Genomic DNA, 21,794 nt, shown 5'->3' with positions numbered 1-21,794 from the left:
ATGTATAGGGAAAATCTTTAATTTCCATCTATCATCCTTTTCCAATGCGACAAAAGTTTCTTTTATCAATATATACAGTATTATACTCCTCGTTTTCCAGATATTCTAAACATCTCTGTTCTTAAATTATTCTATCACTATTCTCCGCCTTTACTATATTCACCAATTACATACCATTTTCATTTGTTTTTATCTTTTTCCTGTCCTTGTTTTTAATCTATTGGGTTGGCAACTAAGTTCCCACCGTTTTTTTAAATTTAAATTTTTTAAAAGGTTTAATAAAAGGTAACAACTAATTAATCAATAATGTATACACTCTTGTTGTTTACAACTTCTTCACAATGTTCAACAAGATTTTCAATACCTTGTTGGTAAAAATTACCCAATTTTGACTCGAAAAATTGATCCAACCAAGCTCTCAATTCTGCATCAGTATTGAATGAAATTCCGTGCATAGCATTTGAAAGAGATTGAAAGTGGTGGAAATTCGTTGGTGCCAAATCAGGATAGTACGGCGGATGTGGCAGCACTTCCCAGCCATGCGTTTGAATGGCTTCCTTGGTCATATTGGCATGAATGGCTTCCTTGGTCATATTGGCATGAATGGCTTCCTTGGTCATATTGAGTGAAGATGCTTCTCTATAGCAGTGTGGGAGCATTCCATTTTCTCTGCCAGTTCCCTTGTCGTTTGATGAGAATTTTTGTGCAAAAGTTGGTTTGATCGCTCTTCATCGAACTCAACTGGACAGCCAGAATGAGGTGCATCTTTGAGGTCAAAATTTACAGTTTTGAACTTGGCATACCAATCATGAGCAGTTCTTTCAGCTATGGCACCCTCTCCATACACAATGTCGGGAGCAGCTTTTGCGGCCTTAGAACCTTGATTAAAAGCAAAAAGAAGGTGTCGAAAATGCTCGTTTTTCTTAACTTGACATTCCATTTTAATGATCTGAAAATAAATAAAAATTAACTAAAATTAAATAGAAAAAAACAAAAACAAAATAGATTCCAAAATGATTCAAAAATAGAATTCTCGAAAAAATAGATTCCAAAATTTAAAAACGCAAAAATAACGGTGGGAACTTAGTTGCCAACCCAATAGAAGCACTCATCTCTCTGCTTTTTCTTTTTCTTTCACTGACGATACCTTCCTGTTCTCCTTTGCTGTTCAGCCTCTCTTCACATTCCACTGATATCACATACTGACCTACAGAACCCTTGTTCCAACTTGATATTGACTTAGAAATAAATGTTTTACATGATATTCAGAGAAGATGGTCATGGCTGTCTATTCTTGTGATGTGTGCAGGTTGTCTGTTGCATATGGCTTGGTATCTGTGGGTAAAAATGTAGTTGGAAAAGGAATAGCAGAGGGTTGGGGGACAGAGATCCAGTGTTGGTTCTTGAAGGGGTGACTTTCTCCTTTTGGCTGTGAAATATTCACTATTTCCTTTCTGTAATTGGTTTCAATGGAGAATTGATCTTTTCCCAAGATTTATGCTAACAACACCATTTCTAGTTTTTCCTTCCATGTAAACATACTTACTAACTGTTCTTCGTCTCACTTTTCTCTCTCGGCCATTTTACTTTTATTTTCCAATAAGTAGTGTAGCTAAGTATTAGACAACTAACGAGACGGTGGTTCATGTTGTAAAGGCAGTGATATACATATAAGTACTTGAGTTATGTCACTAAATCATGAAATACAATCAGTGCTTTAAGACTCCTTGTACTTAATACAGTGTCCACACATATGAACATAAGTAATGAACACAAAAATAGTTTCCATGCATAACGAGCACCCTTTCTGAGAGTTCTTCACTTATGGCTACTCTCATTTCCATTCACAATTTTATTATACAAATTTGTTCTCTGCAATATGCTGTTCAATAAAATCTCTGTGTAGTTAATTTACTTTGAAACACATCTGTTTCTTTATTTAGAATTTACTCATTGTAACATTAATTTAACATTAATTTACCAACACTTAGAAGTTCATTTCTATTGCATGCTCGATTTGTAAAGGAAAATCATAAGAGATGATTGTAATAGAAGGTGGTATTTTGTGCTAAAAGTTTGTACCTACCAAAGATATAAGTTTGTTCTCCTTTGCATTTAAAGCTTGAAGATAATGTTACTAAAATCATTGCAGCTGTATTTTAAAACTTCTTAATAACTTATAATATTTTCCTGAAATAAAGTTTACTCCCTCAGAATCACATTTTCCTTGGCTGAAATTATTGCTGGACCTCCAGTCCCTTTAAATGAACCATATATTCATCAAATAATATTCATGCCAATCAACTGGGATGTCGTTGTATAGGTCGTTAACATTACATACAAAACTCACTCTGTATGAAATGTTGTGAAGGCAAATTCTTTTTCCTGTTGCTTCTAACGACACACTTAACACAATTATAATTAAACACACACCCTTCCTTACACAAGTACACACTCTCCAACATACAGACCTTCTCCCTCACATACATACACATGATTTCATAACAGAAAAATACGAGCCACTTTCTGTTACAAATATTTTAACTTCCTTTTTGTTAATTTTGAAGGCTTGGATTTTTAAGAAAGTTTTTTATTAAAAAAATTTTTTTTATTTAACTATGAAATGAAGGCATTTAAATAATTTGAATTTCAATCCCAAATCAAAGAATCCATGCCTTATGTTTACCCTTTTGTTGTCTTGTTTTTCTGCTAATGATAAAAAACTTGCGTTGACAACATGAATATATTTTTGCATCCATCAGTGAGTCAGTGAGAGAGTCTCTGTGTATTTGGTTGGTCAGCTAGAAATAGTAGCTAAATTCCTGTAAACCACACTCTCTCACACATGCTTGTAAAATGATACTCCAGTCATAACTGGGGCATCTTTCTTCACAGGCCTCCTTTGAACCTGAAATTAAATGAGTATAAAATAGAATTTTAATTATGTTTCTTTGAAAATTTTAATTCCGTTTGAAATTATGACAGTTTTTAAGAAAGCTTCTTCTGTTTATGGTCATTGCTGATGTAATGGGGATCATCAATTTATATGTGGTCCAAATTTTGGTTGGGGTAGTGTTGAGTTTCTTTCTTCATTGTGTCTTCAGCATTGGTAACAGACACCAAACATCAGAAAAGGCAGAATAGATTTAACATACCCTAGTAATTCCATTTTGATGGTTGTGAGATGGAGGAGGATGTCAAACTGCTGTAAAAATATTCTACTGTTCTCTAAATATTTGGTAGTTATTTTTTATGCCTTTCTCCAAGATGGAATTGATTGCAAAATACAATTGCTTGACTGAAATCTTGTCCACAGAGTTTTGCTGTCCTCATATCTTAGTTAAGATTCTATCTTTTGTGCATTTCCATTCTAATTCTTTGACTATTTTGTTTTCATCGCTTCGTTAGAAGAAGTAGAAGAAGAAGAAGAACAGTTCTGTTGTTGTTGTTGTTTTAGAGCCTCTGAGAGTGGCAGTCACTCCCATTTCTGATGGTTGCAGTTGGAGGAAGTGCTGTATCTTCAAACCAGATACCTGGTCTCAATGTTGGTGAAACAGTGGACTCTTCAAAAGTAATCAAAGGTGTGGAGGTGGAACTTGGGGTGACACATGAAGTCTAAAGCTACAGTCCATATGATAGGATTTTAGACAGTTTCCATCTACTCAATTCCATTTACAAGATATTGGTTAACCTAAAACAATGGCAGCAGAAACTTGCCCCAAATTCTGTGTAGTGGGATTTAATCTAGAATCACATGCTTTCTCTATCCTTGGTGTCTAAAATTCATGTTTTATTGTAGCTTTCACAGTTATTGGTATTTTATTCCTATAAAATAGCTAAAGACTTACAAGATTATATTATTTAGTACAATTATGGTCTTTATTCAAATTCATTTCCTTCTACTGGCATCTCTCTTCTATTGTTCTCTATCTAAAACAAACTATTTTTTCCCTCTATGATATAATATAATATTACTAAATCATCAATCCATGCTCAGTGGACTGTTTTTAAATGAGGTGTTGCAGTATTATCTCTTTTATGATACCAATACATTGGTCGTGATATTACTAACATGAAAATAAATTTCTAAAAATTCTAAAATCAAATCAAAATATTTAAGATATATATTGAGACTGCTGTGGGGGAAAAAAATTTAGTTGAAAAATCCCATTTAAAGCATAATAACATTTAGTAGTGTAATGTAATATATTACGAGTTGTGTTACGTAAGGTCTGTGATGGCTTGGATCAATAACATTGATGAATCTAGTGCAGCAATGCAAGGAAAACTGGAGAGTGGATTGTAGTTTGATTAAATAGAATGGAGAGGTTGGTAAAAGGACTCGAATAATAATGGGGTGGGGGGTAGTTAGGAAAATATTAAGCAAATTGGATGGGATGAGACTCATACTAAAGAGCTTGAATGTTTGATAGAATCATAAATACTAATTTGCTCTCTGTTATATTCCACAGAGCATCAAATAACAGAGTAAATCGGTAAAAACCTGCCTTTAACTGATATCTTGTAAATGGTGGCAAGAAATTCTAAATCTATCAAAAATCCAGTTTTTTGTGGGAAGAATTGTGTGCGAGATGAGGTGACAGTGATAGGGCAACCCCATCACTAACAGAATGGAAAGATCTAGAGACAGAACCTTTACATTTCATGGCCGTATGTAAAAGGGACTTAAAATTCAAATCTTAGGCACTGTCTTCTGACAATGGTTAGTACCACTGGCATTTTGTTTATTTCGATATCTTTGACAGACAACAGAGTAAGGTCACAGCTCATCACTAGTCTTGTATTCTTCAACTTCACTTGCACTTTTCCAACAAACCTGTCATTTCTTCAAAGAAGATCCACCCCCCACCAGATGTCAGAACTCACCTCCCTCATACTTTTTTTTTATTTAATGTGTATACTACTACTACTACTAATAATAATAATGATGCTGATTTCAAATTTGGCACAAGGCCAGCAATTTTGGTCGAGGGGGCAAATCGATTACATTGACCCCAGTACACAACTGGTTCTAATTTTATGGACTCTGAAAGGATGAAAGGCAAAGCCAACCTCGATGGAGTTTGAACTCTGAATGTGAAAGATGAACGAAATGCCGCTGAGCATTTTGCCTGGCCTGCTAATGATTCAGCCAACTCACCACCTTAATAATAATAATAATAATAATCCCTACTGATATAGGTACAAGGTATGTAATCTTGGGGAATGGGGTGAGTTGATTACAATGACCCCAGTATTCTACTGGTATTTATTTCATCAACCCAGAAGGGATGAAACGCAAAGTCGACCTCAGCAGAATTTGAACTTGGAGTGTAAAGATGGATGAAATGCCACTAAGCATTCTGCCAACAATTCTGCCAGCTTAATAATAATAATCATAAGGGCAGTGAGTCAGTCGAATTATTAGAGAATTGGGAAAAAATGCTATGTGCTATTTCTTCTTAAATCCTTAAAAATGTTTTAGGTCGTGGTCATGCTGGGGCACCTGAGTTCAAATTCCACCAAGGTCAACTTCACCTTTCATTCTTTTGAGGTCAATAGAATATACATCAGTTAAACTCTGTGGTCAGTGTAATCAATTCACTTCCCTGAAAATTACTGGCTTTGAGACCATTATTAAAAAATGGTGAACTGGTAGAATCGTTAGCTGGACAAAGTGCTTAGCAACATGTCATCTGGCTTTCCATTCTGAGTTCAAATTCTGCTGGGGTTGACTTTGTTTTTCATCCTTTCAGGCTTCGTAAAATAAGTACCAGTTGAGTACTAGGGGCAGTGTAATCAACTAGTGCCTTTCTCCTCTAAATTTCAGGCCTTGTGCCTAAAGTAGAAAGGATTATTATTATTATTGTGGTGAGATGCCATAATTCTAAACATCATCATCATGATCCAATGTTTGTTTTCCATGCTGGCATGGGTTGGATGGTTTGACAGGATCCGATGAGCCACAAGACCGTATCGAGCTGCAGTGTCTGGATGGCCCTTCCTTATGCCAACTGCTTTGCAGTGTGTTCTGGGTTGTTTTCTTGTGCCATTGGCATTGGTGAGATTGCCAAGTAACTTGCAAGTCAAGAAAAGATCCAAATATTGTCAAGTTTGGTTTTTGCCTTTCATCATTTCAGGGCCAATAAACAAATACCAGGTTGCTGCAATCTACTGACCTCCAGAGGCGTAGCTAGGGTAGGGCAAGCAGGCACATGCCCTGGGCACCACTTTGAGGAGGTGCAATTGTGGCAAAGACCAATTTCTAATTAAGACATTTCTATGCAAGTTTAAGGATGCAATTTTGCTGTTTGCCCTGGGCGCCATTTACCCTAGCTACACTCCTGCCGACCTCCCCTGCTTAAAATTGTTGGCCTTGTGCCTGTATTAGAAATAGTTCTTATTTGTCCGATGGCAAGCTGACAGACTCATTAGCACACCAGGTAAAATGATGCTTAGCAGCTTTTCAGTCATCCTTATGTTCTGAGTTCAAATTCTGCTGAGGTTGACTTTGCCTTCCCTCCTTTGGGGGTAAGGTTGATAAAATAAGTCACCAGTTGATCACTTATTCCATCGTCCCCAAATTGCTGGCCTTGTGCCAAAATTAGAAATCATTATTATTATAATTGCTAATGCTGATCATCTCTAGTGTCTTCTGTTATTTTCATTTCCTAAACATTGCAGCTTTTTATTTCGCTGAGGTGTGAAACAAACAAACAAACAAAAAACGAGAAGAAAGAAGCTTTACTTCTGTTCTGGTGTATTATTATAAATATGATCATGTTGGTATTTTACGTAAAGTCTCAAAGCTTTAGAAGACAGGTAGGATGTGGTGACAACCATGACATTCTCATCCAAGTGAAATAGCTCCTAGTAAGCCATTTAGTTTCTGGTTGATGCAAATCAGTTTATGGCCCTATTGTTCTTGAAAAGGCATGAATGCCTCTCTTCTAGAAAATAGGTCTTTGTTTATAAATCCAATGTCGTTTCCTGGTAATTCTCTTTTATAGACTGTTGCTGCAATTCCACGTCTCTTGTTTATTAGTTGGTATTTTTTTATCTTTTAGTTTTCGTGTTCTTTGATTCCATTAAAAGAGGCCTTTCTGAGTTTATAATAACTTGGTGGCTCACTGTGTCCCTTATTCCTCAACCAAACTTTATTCCTGTTGCTGCTCTTGATTGATATCCCCCCCCCAATTTAGTGGCCAACAAATATTTTAGGAATGTGATCGTTACCAACGTCGTTTCACTGGCACCTGTGCTGGTGGCACGTGTAAAAAGATTTGAGCGAGGTCATTGCCAGTACCGCCTGATTGGCTCATGTGCCGGTGGCACGTAAAAAGCACTCACTACACTTTGGGAGTGGTTGGCGTTAGGAAGGGCATCCAGCTGTAGAAACTCTGCCAGATCAAGATTGGAGCCTGGTGCAGCCATCTGGTTCGCCAGCCCTCAGTAAAAATCGTCCAACCCATGCTAGCATGGAAAGCAGACGTTAAACGATGATGATTTATTGCTATAAATTTCAATGTAAAGAACTGCACCATCAGATCTCTGATGTCATCCTATTTAAGGAATGGCACATTTAATAAATGTTATTCGTTCATCTCCCTCCTACCATTTACTCCCAGACGTGAGGTGTTCCCTATTGATGGTTCTTTACATTTTACTCGTCTTCAATGGAAATATAAAGAACACTTCTTTTCAAAATATATTCCAAAGTAGTTCATTTCCTGTCAACTACAACAGAACAATGAATGGTCTTTCTAATTGCTACCCGTTTCATATTTTTGAGCATTCGCTTTGCACATACGTGTGTGTGTGTATGCAGACACATTCCCATAGACAGCAAGTACCCCAGTTTGTTACTCTTAACAGCATATGAAACATTTCCCACCCCGCAACATTTCCTTGTGAGCTGTTTTGTGTAAGGAAAAAAAAAAAAAAAAAAGGTTGCACGTGATTTAGTTAATGTTTTAGATTATTTGGCAAAGAACTATCTTTTAATATTTAGTATAAACTATTATTAGCCTGACACAACTGTCCTTATCAACTTCACGCAGTCTTCGCTTTTCGAAGATTTTCTTCATTCAACAATCCCCGTTGCTCGTTGCACACTTTGAAGAGGCAGAGAAATCTATGTCCCCTCCTCCTCCTCCACCAATTCCTTACATTTATTTTGCTCCCATAACAGATACCATCTCCAGCATATATTTATATCTCTTCTTTCTCCACATTGATGTTGCTAAATTATCTGCCCCTCCCCCCCCAACTTTCACTGGGATAGCAAGCTTTTTTTTTTCTCAACTTATTTCTTCAACTTCATATATACATATATATGTGTGTGTGTGTGTATGTATGTGTCTGTTAAGTAAGTTAGTCGAAGCTCTTTCAGTCCTTTTTTTCTTTCTGTCTACAAGTTTATTATTTTTCATTCCTTCTTCTTTCCTGTCGATTTCTTCCTTCTTCCCGCCGTCTTCCCGCTTGCATCTCTCTCTCTCTCTCTCACTCCCTACTTGTTGTAACGACCCCCCCCCCGCACCACCACCACCACCGCGCATCTGCTGCCATCAGTCCTCGCCGCCGCCGCCGACCCTGCCGCATTATTAGCAGCAGCAGCAGCAGTCATATTTCCAACTAGACACTGTAAACAACAGCGTGTTGTTGTTGTTGTTGTTGCTGCTGCTGGTTCACCAACTCCATCAGGCCTCCTCTCCACTTAATTGACACACACACACACACACAACAACCGAGGCGACCTGTGGAAGGAAGCCACGCTCCTGTTCTCCCCCCCTTCATCCGTCTACCTTTCATCTGACCCTCCTCGCTGCTGTCATGGCCAGTCTTTTATCTCCTCACAAAATACTCTGAACGTCCCATTCGGTTCGTTTCTTGTTTTTTAAACTCCATCCTCTCCACTGGAAGGAATATTACCGGGAAATATTACTGTGACGACGACGACGGCGGCTCGGGTTGTTTTGCCCATTACATGCCATGGCCTGGTTCAAGAAGGTATGTATCCATCGTCTCCACTCATTCACAAATACCCTCTCACGTCTTTCCACCCGACACCATCACACACCATCACACACACAAAACACGATATTTTCTGATATTTCACTATTTTCTAAATGAAACTATTTCTGCTGCCGTGTTTTCCTTTCCTGCTGTTGATGTCGATATTTCTGTTCGTTCAGACCTTATGTAAAACATGCAGCAACCTTCACAGATGTCTTATAATTAATGTTTTATTAAATAATATTCATGTTTTATTGCGGGGAAAGACGTTGATTGAATTAAAAACAAACTCCCCATCGATTGTTCAGGGCTGTTAATATATATTTATTGTGTCTCTAAATTTCCGTGGCTTTAAACTGGATTCCCTGTCGTCTCTTGCTAATTTGCGTGTCAGCTCTGTTCCTCTTTTATTTCACACCATTCTTGCCAGTTCCCTGCATCACACCACCATTAATCCAGTAGATTCTCGTCTCTTGTCCAGCTTCATGTGCAGAAATCATAATTAACCGAATGATAATAATAATAATAATAATACTTAAACCCCTCAGCTTCCTCCTCAATTTCGCTGCCTGCTACATCCACTGGCAACAGACATTAAAGTACTATTAACCTACTTCCTTCCCACAACCAAGAACATTGTCGGAAATATATGGACCTGGCAATGAATGCTCCCCGTCTTTGCGACGGATTTTCAACATTTTCGGCGGAAATTTCATTCACTCATCACCAGCTGCCATTTTTTTTAATGTTTCCAAAATATGTTGCAAGTGAAAGCGATTTTAGTGACGTAAGTTGGTCGTCTTCGAGATGATTCTTCCACCACAATGGCAGAAAGTCTCTCTCTCTCCGTTTATTATTATCATCATATCTCTGATGATATCTTTCCACCGGATTTAAATAAAGAAGGAGCGGCTGTTGTAGTATTTTCTCGCTGCTATACTTCCACTTGAGTCACCTGTGTTGTTTCATTCACTAAATTACAGCAGCAACATCCACAGACATGGCAACTGCTGCCAGCAGCTTTATCATCATCATCACAACTGCATTTGGAATATTCCTGACTGGATTTCATCACAAGAAACCTCCATAATGACCACACGCAATCACCTTCATCGTTATCATCATCATTAATTCTGTTCGATTTAAAAATCTCTTTGTTTCGTTTTTTTTCCCCCCGTCTCTTCCTCCTTCACGCTTGTTCCAGATCTTTTGTTTCTCCACTTGTGCCATTCCCTGCGGATAAAATGTCCCACCACAAGAGTTACCGCCTGGAATGTAAATGTCTAGAACACTCTTAGCTTTCTAAGCCTCTCACTCTAACGGGTAAATATATATCCAGATTGTATAGTTTCGGGGTAGTTCCTCGTTATAATAATCTATAATTAGCCACCCCCACCACACTACCTGTTCATTTATGAGTCAACGAGGGAGCCTCGACCTGTTAGAAATAGCAGCTAAGTCACCCTCTACATTATTACGGTGATGCTTCACATGAAGTAGTCCTACGTGGGATATGTCTAAAACAGAGGCAGGGCGGCCATGGTTGGAACATGTTTAATGATAGGGGCGAAACAGCAATAATCTTGTTCAATATGGGCCGATATATATATTATCGATTATGTTACCCCCCCCCCCCCCAACCCACCCCAAAAAGAACAATCGATCTCAGTGCAACTCTATTACTCATCTCCCACATCATCATCGCACATTATTCACTTTTATTAAATAAACTGTTTTTTTAATTTTAATTTTTTTAATTGCGTAAATGTATTTTCGCGCCCACGTGATTACCTTTTGTAGGGGTTATTAATGTCGATCTGTTAAGGAGGCCCACCCAGCATGGGGGGTACTTTCGCTGTCGTCTGTATCCTAAGTACATGAGGTTGAAAATAAACCCATGCTTGGCCTTTTTACATCCACATTATGTGGAGGAAGTGTCTCTGTCTCAGCATGGCACGACTCTCGCATCGAGGGTACTCGTTGGGATTGTCGCGAAAGCTGTGTGTGTGTGTGCATGCATCTATATGTGTGTAGGTTAAGACCTATCCTAGCAGGGGTTTACTTTCAACTTCATCTACCTAGGATTGTCTCGTGTATTTATACATTCATTATACGCATATGGGTGCGTGTATGTATATATACATATATACACGTCTAGGTGCGCATGATACATACATATGTTGGCAGAGGCAGACCACTTCCGGTTGGCATTTGCCAATTAAAGCTGTTCTCTTAATCAACTTTGTGATTCAGAGCCGATCGCTTGTCCTTCAAATTAACCGTCCAGCTGACCATGTGACTTGGCCACAGCCATACTGGACGACTCCAGCCAAAGTGGTTAATCGACCCGATAGGAATAGCAACCAAATCTCCCTTAAATTACTTTCTACTGTCTTAAAAAAAAAGGGACATATTTTTATAATGCAGTCGTGGTTGTCTGCAGAAGAGAGACGAGGTAGACATAGACGGGGGTACCTTTGAATGTAGATGTACAGAATCGGAGCTGACCTCGGTCGAAACAACAACTTGAACGAGCAAAAGTGATGGCATAGTTTCGGTTGTAGTAGCACAGATTTCCGTCGATTTCCGTAAAAAACTTTTATTTTTTTACATAAGTAATGAGAGCGAAAGAGACTAAGAGGAAGCGATTTTACGACGAGAAGGTTTCACTTTGAAGTCGGCCTGTGTGTGTTTGATGGGGTGTGGGAGACAGACAGTATGTTGTGTAAGTGAAGTGCTTCTGTTAGTGTGCGAAGAGACAGACATACATATACACATACACCGAGTAAAAAATTACGATGAATCGGCCAAACATACATACATACACACACACACATACATAGATAATACACACACCACATACATACATACATACACACACACATACTTACACACACATACACACACACATAGATACATATACACACACACACACATACATGCAGACATACATATACACATACACCGAGTAAAAAATTACACTGAATCGACCATACATACATACACACATACATACATACACACACACATACACAGATACATACACACACACACATACATGCAGACATACATATACACATACACCGAGTAAAAAATTACGATAAATCGGCCATACATACATACATACACACACACACATACATAGATACATACACACACACACACATACATGCATACATACATATACACATACACGAGTAAAAAAATCAGTTATCTCTCTCTTTCACACATTACTCTCTCTGTCTCTTCGCACACACTAACAGAAGCACTTCACTTACACAACATACTGTCTCCACACCCCATCAACACACACACACACATGTACATCAATGCTTCCCCTAGACGGTAACTTCAAAGACAAACTTCCCTCGTCATAAAATTGCTTCCTCTTAGTCTCTTTCGCTCTCATTACTTATGTAAAAAATAAAAGTTTTTTACGGAAATCGACGGAAATCTGAGCTACGACATGCGAAACTTCGCCAAAATGACAATGAAATAGTGTAAAACAAACAAAATAAACGGGATGGTCATGTCTGGATTATCTTTTGATTCTAGATCTGCTCCATCAGACAACAACAATGTTGTTACATATTTCAATGGAGTAATTGAAATGCGAATCCAGTGTGACGGTTGTATGTTATGATGTGTGATTTAAAGGAATGCAATCACACTGACTGATGTTTCCCCTATTTTAGGGATGGGGCATTGATTTAATTTCATTGCTTGCCACCAATATATCCCCTCTTTTCCGTTAGTGTATTGTTACTTTGGTCAGATTTCAGCAATTTCGAGACGTGAACTAGATACAAATTTACGTAGAAGATCCGGAGTTTTGATTTGATAATGTTAGAAATTTTAATTTTGAATGTTTATAGAACAAAGGGTAAACTCCTGGTTAGTCTGGGAAATGGTTTTTCCTTTCGTGCCTGAAGTTATGTGATTAATCAGGTTATTTTCTTCTATAAATGTGTGGCTTTATTATTTACAATTTAAGTCTTCCACCAGTAAATTCATTTGAATTACGTGTAATTATATAGACTAGGTCAGTGCTTTTCTTTTAACTGTGTGCATGCACATATATATATATATACGATATTGTAAAGAGTGTATAAGATACCATTAGTGTTCTGAATTTCATTTCACAATATAGTTTTACAGTCTGTTATTTTACTGGGCCAGCCTAAACTCATAATTGTAAATACAGTCACTGATACAAGCCCTAATGTATTAATTATATCCCTAATTTAATGTACTCCAGTTCTAGGGTTACAATCTCATTTTGTTGTGTGGGGTAGGGTCACCATAACCTTTGTGAAACTGAAAAAAAAAAGACTGATTGCCTCAGAGAGAAAATTGTTAACTGCCGTTCCATGTAAATCTTCTGCTACACCTACTTAAGTCAACAGAGCTGAAAATAGACATCACTGTAAGTTTATAGTCAACTATTTTGTATAACTACCCTAGCACTATTCCCTGGCCTTCCAGATACCATCTGAATGAGGCACTCTTTCTGGTATTGAAGAATTAGATTTTGGTATTATTTTAGGCAATGAGTATACTACAGTCATGATGATGATGAAGATAAATCTGATGTATTGTTGACTCAATTCATGACAGTTTGGAGTAAAATTGATAATGATGTTGACTTGTAAAGATTTCCACAACCATGCTTTTAGTTCTGTGAACACAAAATGAATCAACAATAGTTTAATAATGTTCTGTTTACGATCACAAAGTAAAGTTCTTAATTTTCTCATTGCAAATACAAAATCCAATTTGTTAGATTATACTTGAAAGGTTACCCATATGTCAGAATATAATGGATGCCCTTCCTAACGCCAACCACTCCGAGAGTGTAGTGGGTGCTTTTTATGTGCCACCCTCCCCGGGGGCCAGCCAGGCGGTACTGGCAGTCCAGTCAGTTGATCTCACTCAACCCTAATTCTGCCTCAGACCCAAACATTCTCACACCTAACAGCTATTACCCATTGGTGTGTGTTTACACCAACATAGTCATCCTTCTTCCCCTCTCAGAATTACTTCCCTAACTTTTCTTGTTTTACTCAACTTCAAATAGTTTTGTTTTCATTTTTACACAACAATAAATTTTATGGTTTTCATCTCAGTACTAGTTTTGTGTGGTGAATTTGCTAGTGAAGTAGGACCGTTAATGCTTTCTAATAGAAGTAGTTGAGTAAATATGTCCTCGAAAGGAAGCTGTAAATATATTTGGCTGCAGTGGAAATGTTGAGTTTTCAGATCATCTTTTATAGGCCTTCACACCTAATTGAGCTTTTCTGCTTGACACCCAATTCTCTAATATTACATAGTTTCTGAAGTCTTACATTTGTTTTATCTGAAAGCTGCAGTGAAATTGCCCCTGCGGAGGGTAGGGCTTCTGGAATATCTATTAAGTGAGCACCCTAGGTGTAAGTTAATTTACTAACCAGGCATTCAGTGGTTACACAATTGTTGAAAGGGGTGGGGGTGGGGATCATTTAAAATACTTTCAGTTGTAACTTTGTATATTGAGTTCTACCTGGGTTCCATTACTCCCATCTTTATTCTGCATTCACAGCTGATATTTCTTCTGTCAAGATTTCTCTCTCTCTTTTTTTTTTTTAATATTCTTAGAAGCAATTCCTACATGATGTTGGCATCATTCAATCCCAGCTGGTAAGCAATGCCTAGAATACTGCCATGAATTTCTGAAGAGTGGAATCTATTTAAATGCTGAGATCTGTTTATTAAAGGGAAACGGTAGAATTAAGCTTCCTAATGATGGATCTGTGTTGGTAAAAGCTGTTCAGTGATTTAGTTTTTACAAAGTGAAACTAGTTCCCAACTATTATCAACCAAATGGCTTGCCTGGTTGGTGAGAAAATGTGAAACACCATGTTGGCATCGAATTTTGATTCTTGATGCCATTTAATTTCGCTGTTAGTTCTGTTGTCTTTCAGAAAACCATGAACACCACCACACACTCACATTTCTCATTGCCTTCTGAATCTTAGGCCTTGCATGATAAGTCAGTGTATGCAATTTAACAATGGTTAGAACTGGGATTTTTCTGTCAGAAATAGTCTCACCCTTTCTGAGAGGTGGTTGAAGGTTCATCTCTCTATATATATAAACGGCAAAATGCCTGTCTGTGTGTGTCCTTTATACAATTCCACAATTTTTCAGTTAGATCGCTTGCACTTTCTATGGTCATTCAAAACCGTCCAAGGGTGCACATCTTTACATTTCCCCAGTCACCCCGTAAAGCCATTAAAAAATCAATAGGAGTGACTTTTTGAGGATTTTCTATCCAAAACCCAATCAAAATGCCCGAAACTTGATACGCCAATTGAATGCCAGCTAGCTGTATGTGATCGGTCGGAGATTTGGGCAGTACTCGCGTGTATGTGCACACGCAGCTGTATATGCATGCACTAGCACTATGATCTGGTGTTGCTGGGTCATAGTGATAGTGTTTAATAAAAAAAAAAAAATTATGGTTTAGTGAAAGGAGGAAGAGTTGTAGTCCTCCTGGCTTTGTTTCCAATACTTGTGGGAGAGAAATGATAGCACATTAGAGTCTGTCCCATTGAAGTATAGGCACTGCTTGCCTAATTTCACTCACAAACAGGCTTGGATCAATGTAATGCATTTGTAGGAAGCACTTATCTAAGGTGCCACATAATGGGATGGGACCTGGAACTTAATCATTTGGTCATACCTGCACTCCCAGCAAAAGGGTCAGGTCTGTTTTTAGTATTAAATTTCAATGAGAAAACATCAAGGCTAATAACTTTCACACCTATAACTGTAGGTAGGTAGGGTCAGTGGGTTTTTTTTTTTTTGCCAAACCTGCATCATCAGTCAACAGGAAATTTAAGGTCAGCCCCGAAGGAGCAGTTTGTTGCTTGAATGCTGTGGTAGCTGTGACTTTTTAAAAAAATGTTGCAGAGAGGCGCATTGAACTGAGTAATGATATGGAATGAGTTTGGTTGCTTTCTTGATATATCATTATTGGTTTATCACCCACTTTTCCATGTGTGCAGACAGAATTTGAGATAGATTTCCTATAATAGTAGGACACCCTTCCTGTTGTTACCCGCACCTATTTTCAAGAAAAGTAATAATTTTCTCTGTGGCTGAACATTTTTCCATGGAGGACTGGAAATAGACACCATCAGTATGATAAAGATGCTCGTTTACAACTGTCACACAACATCTGGAGAAGGAAACCTAAGCACACACACACAAACACCATCTACTCACAAGGCTCTGGCTGTTCTGAGGTTATAACAGAAGGCATTTGTCCAAAGTGTTACACACAAGGACTGAACCTGAAACCATGGGGTCAGGAAGTGGACTTAACTTTGTAGCCACACATCAAACATATTAAGCTTCCTTCTTCTACATTCTGAGGGTTACGGTTGATGGTAAAAGACATTGCATTTATTATATTGGTGTCTATACAATCGCTCTTCCCACAAATTGCATCAAGTTTAGCTACCATCATCATCATTGTCATCACTCTTGAATATTATGACCATCCTGACCGTTGTTCTTGTGGAAGTCATCATTATTTCTAATGTCATTTGTCTTGTTTTCCTTGTTGATTGTTTCTTCCTTAAAGTTGTTATTTCGTTAACATCTTGGTTTATTTTCTGTAAGATAATGGTGATTAGGACACTCTTTTGGGCCATAGTTGGCACCACTTTGGTTATTCTTGCACCCACCCCGTCTTTTATTTTTAAATTGTTGTAAGGGTTAACTAGATCTGCCAACCTATATCTTCACTCACTCGAAGAAAGGTTCTAAAGCTGGATGTCACTTGCCACATAAATCCATGTGTACACAATTTGAAACGACAACTTTAACAACTCTGCCACCATTCAGCTGTACACTTGATAATATAATGGATTATTAAAGTGTATTATACATTACATTCCTGATGACTCAACTAATTCACTAGTTGCCCCCACCCCCAACTCCACCACCTCATTATTCATAAATCAACTTTCTCACAAACCAAACTCTGGTAACATTCTTCTTGGTTTTGAACTAGAAATATACAATAAATATTCGGTGTCCCCTGTTTAATCCTGCTGCCTAGCTAATGTGAACAACCCTAACTAGTAATTAGTTATCTCTATTCTATGTAATTATGTGTTCGCAAAGAGCAAGTTGGTGTAAATTCTTTTAAACTGCTGCCACGAGATTATTGATGCATGACTCAAAGACAAACTTCATAATCAGCTTAACTTTTTGAATTCCTTGAAATAGTTGATTTATTGAATAAAGTTAAGTCACTTTTGATGCCAGCTGTAGAGGGGTGGGGGTGGGATTGGGGACTGTCCTGATATTTACAGTATTTATCTGTTATTCCTGTTACTAAGAAATCTGTCAAAAGGCCATAATCATGGTTTTGAGAGTTAACAATAATTCCTTTTTTTTTAAAGATTTTGTCATATCCTGCCCCAGATATTCTGCCTGTTTTAAGTTCAAACTGACTAGATCTGGCCTTTCATACTTACCCTACAAAGTCATTCTAAAAATCCGCAATCACATCATTGAAATTTCAAAGCCACAAGATACTGAGTGATTAATTCAAAGCATGCAACTAAATAAGCATTGCATTAGATGAGGTAATCTGAATGCGAAAGGGTTAAAGGCAGGTGTTGTCTGGTTAAAATGTAATCCTTCACTTTTGCTTTTTTTTTGTTGGTTGTCTTTTCAAGTTTGTTATTCTAAGTACAGATGTTACTGTTGATCTAATATTGTATTGTAGAGATTGTGGTCGATCTGATGAGGACTGAAGATCTCCTGGCAGTCCTTCAGTTGTTATTACTTAGAGGCTGATGCACGTGTTTTGTGTGTTTGTTTCGATCTTCATGTGTTGGTTTGTGACACAACCTCCTATATGGTCCAAATGGTGTGTTTGTGTGCAGCACCACCAAATTTCACTTTGTTGGACAATGTTGGTCTTTCATAGCAGTTGGATCATTCTCTAGAATATCAGGAATTTGGTTTATTATAGAATTTTTATTTTCCTCTTTTGGAAGAAGAAGAGAACTGCTTTTTGATGACTTATATTTTATGAATTCTGAGAGGATGAGAGTTAATGTTGCTACTGGTGACAGTTTATGTTTGGAAATGGAAGCTATAAAAAAAAAAATGTATTATGATTCTTTTTTTTTACAGGCTTCTGTAGAAATTTAAAGTTTGCTTGATATTATATCTTGAGAATTATCTTGTTTGGCTGCTAAGTTTGTGGACATTGATTAAACCATTTAACTTGGTGTGTGGTCATTGATTAACCTTTTCCATACCAACACTTGCAGCATGGCTTAATGGTTAGGATGTTCGGTTCAGAATTTATAAATCGTGTGTTCGATCCCCAGTGGTGCATTGTATCCTTAAGCAAGATACTTTATTTCATGTTGCTCTGATACATTCAAGTGGCAAAACTTAGTTGTACCTGTAGTTCAAAGGACCAACAGTGTGTCATGTTGAATCTTCCTGAGAACCATGTCAAGGGTAGGTGTGTCTGTGCAGTGCTGCTCAGCAATGTGCTCATTAATTACAAGAGCAGGTTGTCTGATTGATCAGGTCAACCGGAACCCGCATCGTTGTAATCAATGGAGTGCTAGTCATACCAACGTACCCCAGCTTGCCACCTGGTTCCATGATGCAAATACACTGATTTAAGGGGATCTAAATTAAAACCTTCCATCAAAATTTCATATTATGCTCTACCCACCAACTTAATAAATGCAGTTATTTTACTAAATTCTTTATTATTTAAGAATTTACTGGGATAGACATTACAACAGACATTTGGTCATGAAATGGTTAAATCAGTTGACATAACAAGTTGAATTAGTCTAATTTTAATTAGTTATCCATCCATCTTTTCCATTTACCATCCCTGTGAGGGTCCTGAAGGGTAGAGTCTTCAGGCGCCTTCCCCCATAGGGTCCTGTCAGAAGCAACTGTCCTTAGACTTTCTGGTTGGGATCCTAAGTGTGATCAACTGGAACTGTGCATATTATCCAACCGTCCCATTCCTGGTCTACCCTTGGGTCTTCTGCTAGTTGGCTCGGCTTGAAGAATCCATTTTGTGATTCTTTCCTGTGACATTCTAATCACATATCTGTAAATTCAGAGCTGTTTAGATAATTTACTGGAATTTAAAATGTTTTTTTTTATTTGTTTTTTTTTTGTCCTGTTTTATCACTTTCGAATCCGCTGTGCTAGGGTTTGAACTGTAAACCACCAGATGTCATACGTTTTTATTTTCTCTTGTGTGTCTGACTTGATTCCATGCATTTGTTAAATTATCTTTTTTGACCCAGCACCAAATTCTTTTCTTCTAAATTGGCAGTTTTGTGTCAAAACACTTGACATGGAGTGGGACAGACACACGAAACAGCTTTTGTCTACAAAATTATGCTTGCAAAGTATTATTCAACTTGCATCCATAATAGAAGACAGTTGCCTGCCACAGCTGCATGGTGAGATCAATCGGACCCAGAATGGTGTTGTTACATAGCAAACTTGTTCAACATTCAGCTATGCATACATACATGCAAGCATGTATGCATGCATGCATAGAAAATTCACTTCCTATGTGGTTTTGGATTAAGTCCCTTTGGCAAGTGTGTTCTTCTGTACTCTAAGGTTAACCAAAGCCTTGTGAGTGGAGATGGTTGATGTAAATTGTGTAGCATCCGGTATGTCTTTGTCTTGACGTTGCATGATAGATGTAAATGAGTGTCACCATCATACAAGCGGTGTCGTTTTTTTTTTCAATCTTCTGTGAAAACCTGCCTGGTCATATTACCTTAGTTGGAAATAAGTGATGGCCAGCAATGGGAAGAGTATCTGGGTGTAGAAAGTCTACCCATTGAATTTCATTTGACTCATTCAAAATGCCAGTGCCATCTGAGTGGCACCTGTGTTGGTGGTATGTAAAAGGCACTGTTGGAGCTTTGGGCCTCGTGGAGACAGTGACAGGTGACCGAGACCTTGGGCAATATATTGGGTCATCCCATAAATAATGTGATTTTTTTAAATAGTTCTTTTATTTTTCAAAATTAATATAAAGTTCTGTTTTAATCTAAAATATACTCTCCTTCATTTTCTACAATGCTCTTCCATCTATCGGGTTGACTTGCAAGGCCCCTCTTCCAAAATTCACTTGTCCATGCTGGAACCTACTCCACCAGTATTGTTCTCTGACCTTGTCTACAGAATTCATATTTTTTCTGTCCAAATGATTTTTAAGATTGCAGAATAAATGATAATCAGATGGGGCATCGTTTCCCATTCAAACTGAGCCAGCCTTAGGAATGTCATCCTCGCTGTATCCGGCTGAGCATTATCCTGATGGCAGAATACATTTCCTCTTGAAACCAGAGATGGTCGTTTTCTTTTTACTGCTAACTTGAATGACTGATTGAATCCAAGCTTCTCTGCTAGTTCCTCAACAGTTATGATAGGATTTTGTTCCACCAGGATTTGCAGGATGTCCTTGTTGAGCTCCACAGATCTTCCAGGACGAGGCTTGTCTTCTAGGCTGTAATTTCCAGCTTGGAATTTCTGGAACCACCATTCACACTGGCTTATGCTTATTATCCAATCCCCATATACTGCATTAATATTCCTCGCATTTTCCGTTGTGTTGTTGCCTTTATTGAACTCATAAAGCAAAATATGCTGAATATGCTTTGGAAAAAAAAAAGTTAAGATTGAACTGCACTCTTCAAAACTTGCACTAAGAATAAGGAAAGGGAAAATTACTACCTGCTTTTAAAGGAAGTTGATGCAGGTAGTTTATCCCTTCCCTTCTGACTTTTAGTTCATACAATTGAACAAAAACTGCCTTATTTACGGCATGACCCAGTACCATGCTTGTGTAGACCTGTTAAGCCAAGTGAGACCGTAGTCATGGCCGATGCTGGTGTCAGGTCAATGGCATCCATGCCTGTGGCATGTAAAAAAAAACACATCCACTATACTCTCAGAGTGGTTGGCGTTAGGGAAGGCACCAAGCTGTCGGAACCTGGTGTGGCTCCCCAGCTTACCAGTTTTCAGTGAAACCATCCAACCCATGCCAGCATGGAAAACGGATGTTAAATGATGATGATAATAAAAAGCGGACATGAAAATAAAGATGATGATGTACTTATACACACACACAATGTTTTTTTTTTATAACCTGAAAGTCCTACATTTACCAGAATGACATCTTTACTGAGTTAAGTACAACAGTGATACTTGCATTGTAAAACCATCAATCATTTGTAGTGAATGTTTTGTAGTCGAGTCGATTCCAGTGTTTTCCATGTCACCATTATACTCTATCAAAAAGCTGGTCAGCTGGCAGAATCGTTAGCACACTGGATGAAATGCTTGGTGGTATTTCACCTGTTGTAAAGGCGGTGGGCTGGCAGAAACGTTAGCACGCCGGGCGAAATGCGTAGCCATATTTCGTCTACCGTTACGTTCTGAGTTCAAATTCTGCCGAGGTCGACTTTGCCTTTCATCCTTTCGGGGTCGATTAAATAAGTACCAGTTTCGCACTGGGGTCGGTGTAATCGACTTAATACCTATGTCTGTCCTTGTTTGTACCCTCTATGTTTAGCCCCTTGTGGGCAATAAAAAAAAAAAAAGGTATTTCACCTGTTGCTACATTCTGATCTTCAAATTCCACCAAAGTTGACTTTGCCTTTCATCCTTTCAGGGTCAGTAAAATAAGTACCAGTTGGGCTCTGGGGTCGATG

The 21,794-nt window shown here is 38.0% G+C and overlaps 1 protein-coding gene across 12 annotated transcripts in view; it reads left to right on the top strand.

The window, feature by feature from the left end:
- Positions 1-21,794, top strand: part of LOC115217963 (activated Cdc42 kinase-like) — a 334,743-nt gene that overhangs the window by 216,448 nt on the left and 96,501 nt on the right. Inside the window, exon 1 of one of the 12 annotated variants that reach the window (XM_029787690.2) lies at positions 8,624-9,009. The exons of the other annotated variants lie outside the window; for them this stretch is intronic. Within the exon in view, the coding sequence (XP_029643550.1) occupies positions 8,992-9,009 (18 nt within the window). The 5' untranslated portion in view covers positions 8,624-8,991. Of the gene's footprint in view, positions 1-8,623; positions 9,010-21,794 lie in introns of those variants that run through there. 12 annotated transcript variants of the gene reach the window in all.

The sequence above is a fragment of the Octopus sinensis genome, linkage group LG12 (genome assembly GCF_006345805.1).
Source record: "Octopus sinensis linkage group LG12, ASM634580v1, whole genome shotgun sequence".
Classification (NCBI taxonomy): Eukaryota; Metazoa; Mollusca; class Cephalopoda; order Octopoda; family Octopodidae; genus Octopus; species Octopus sinensis.
The sequence above is the reverse complement of the archived record's forward strand: the minus strand, read 5'-3'. Positions and strand labels throughout refer to the sequence as shown.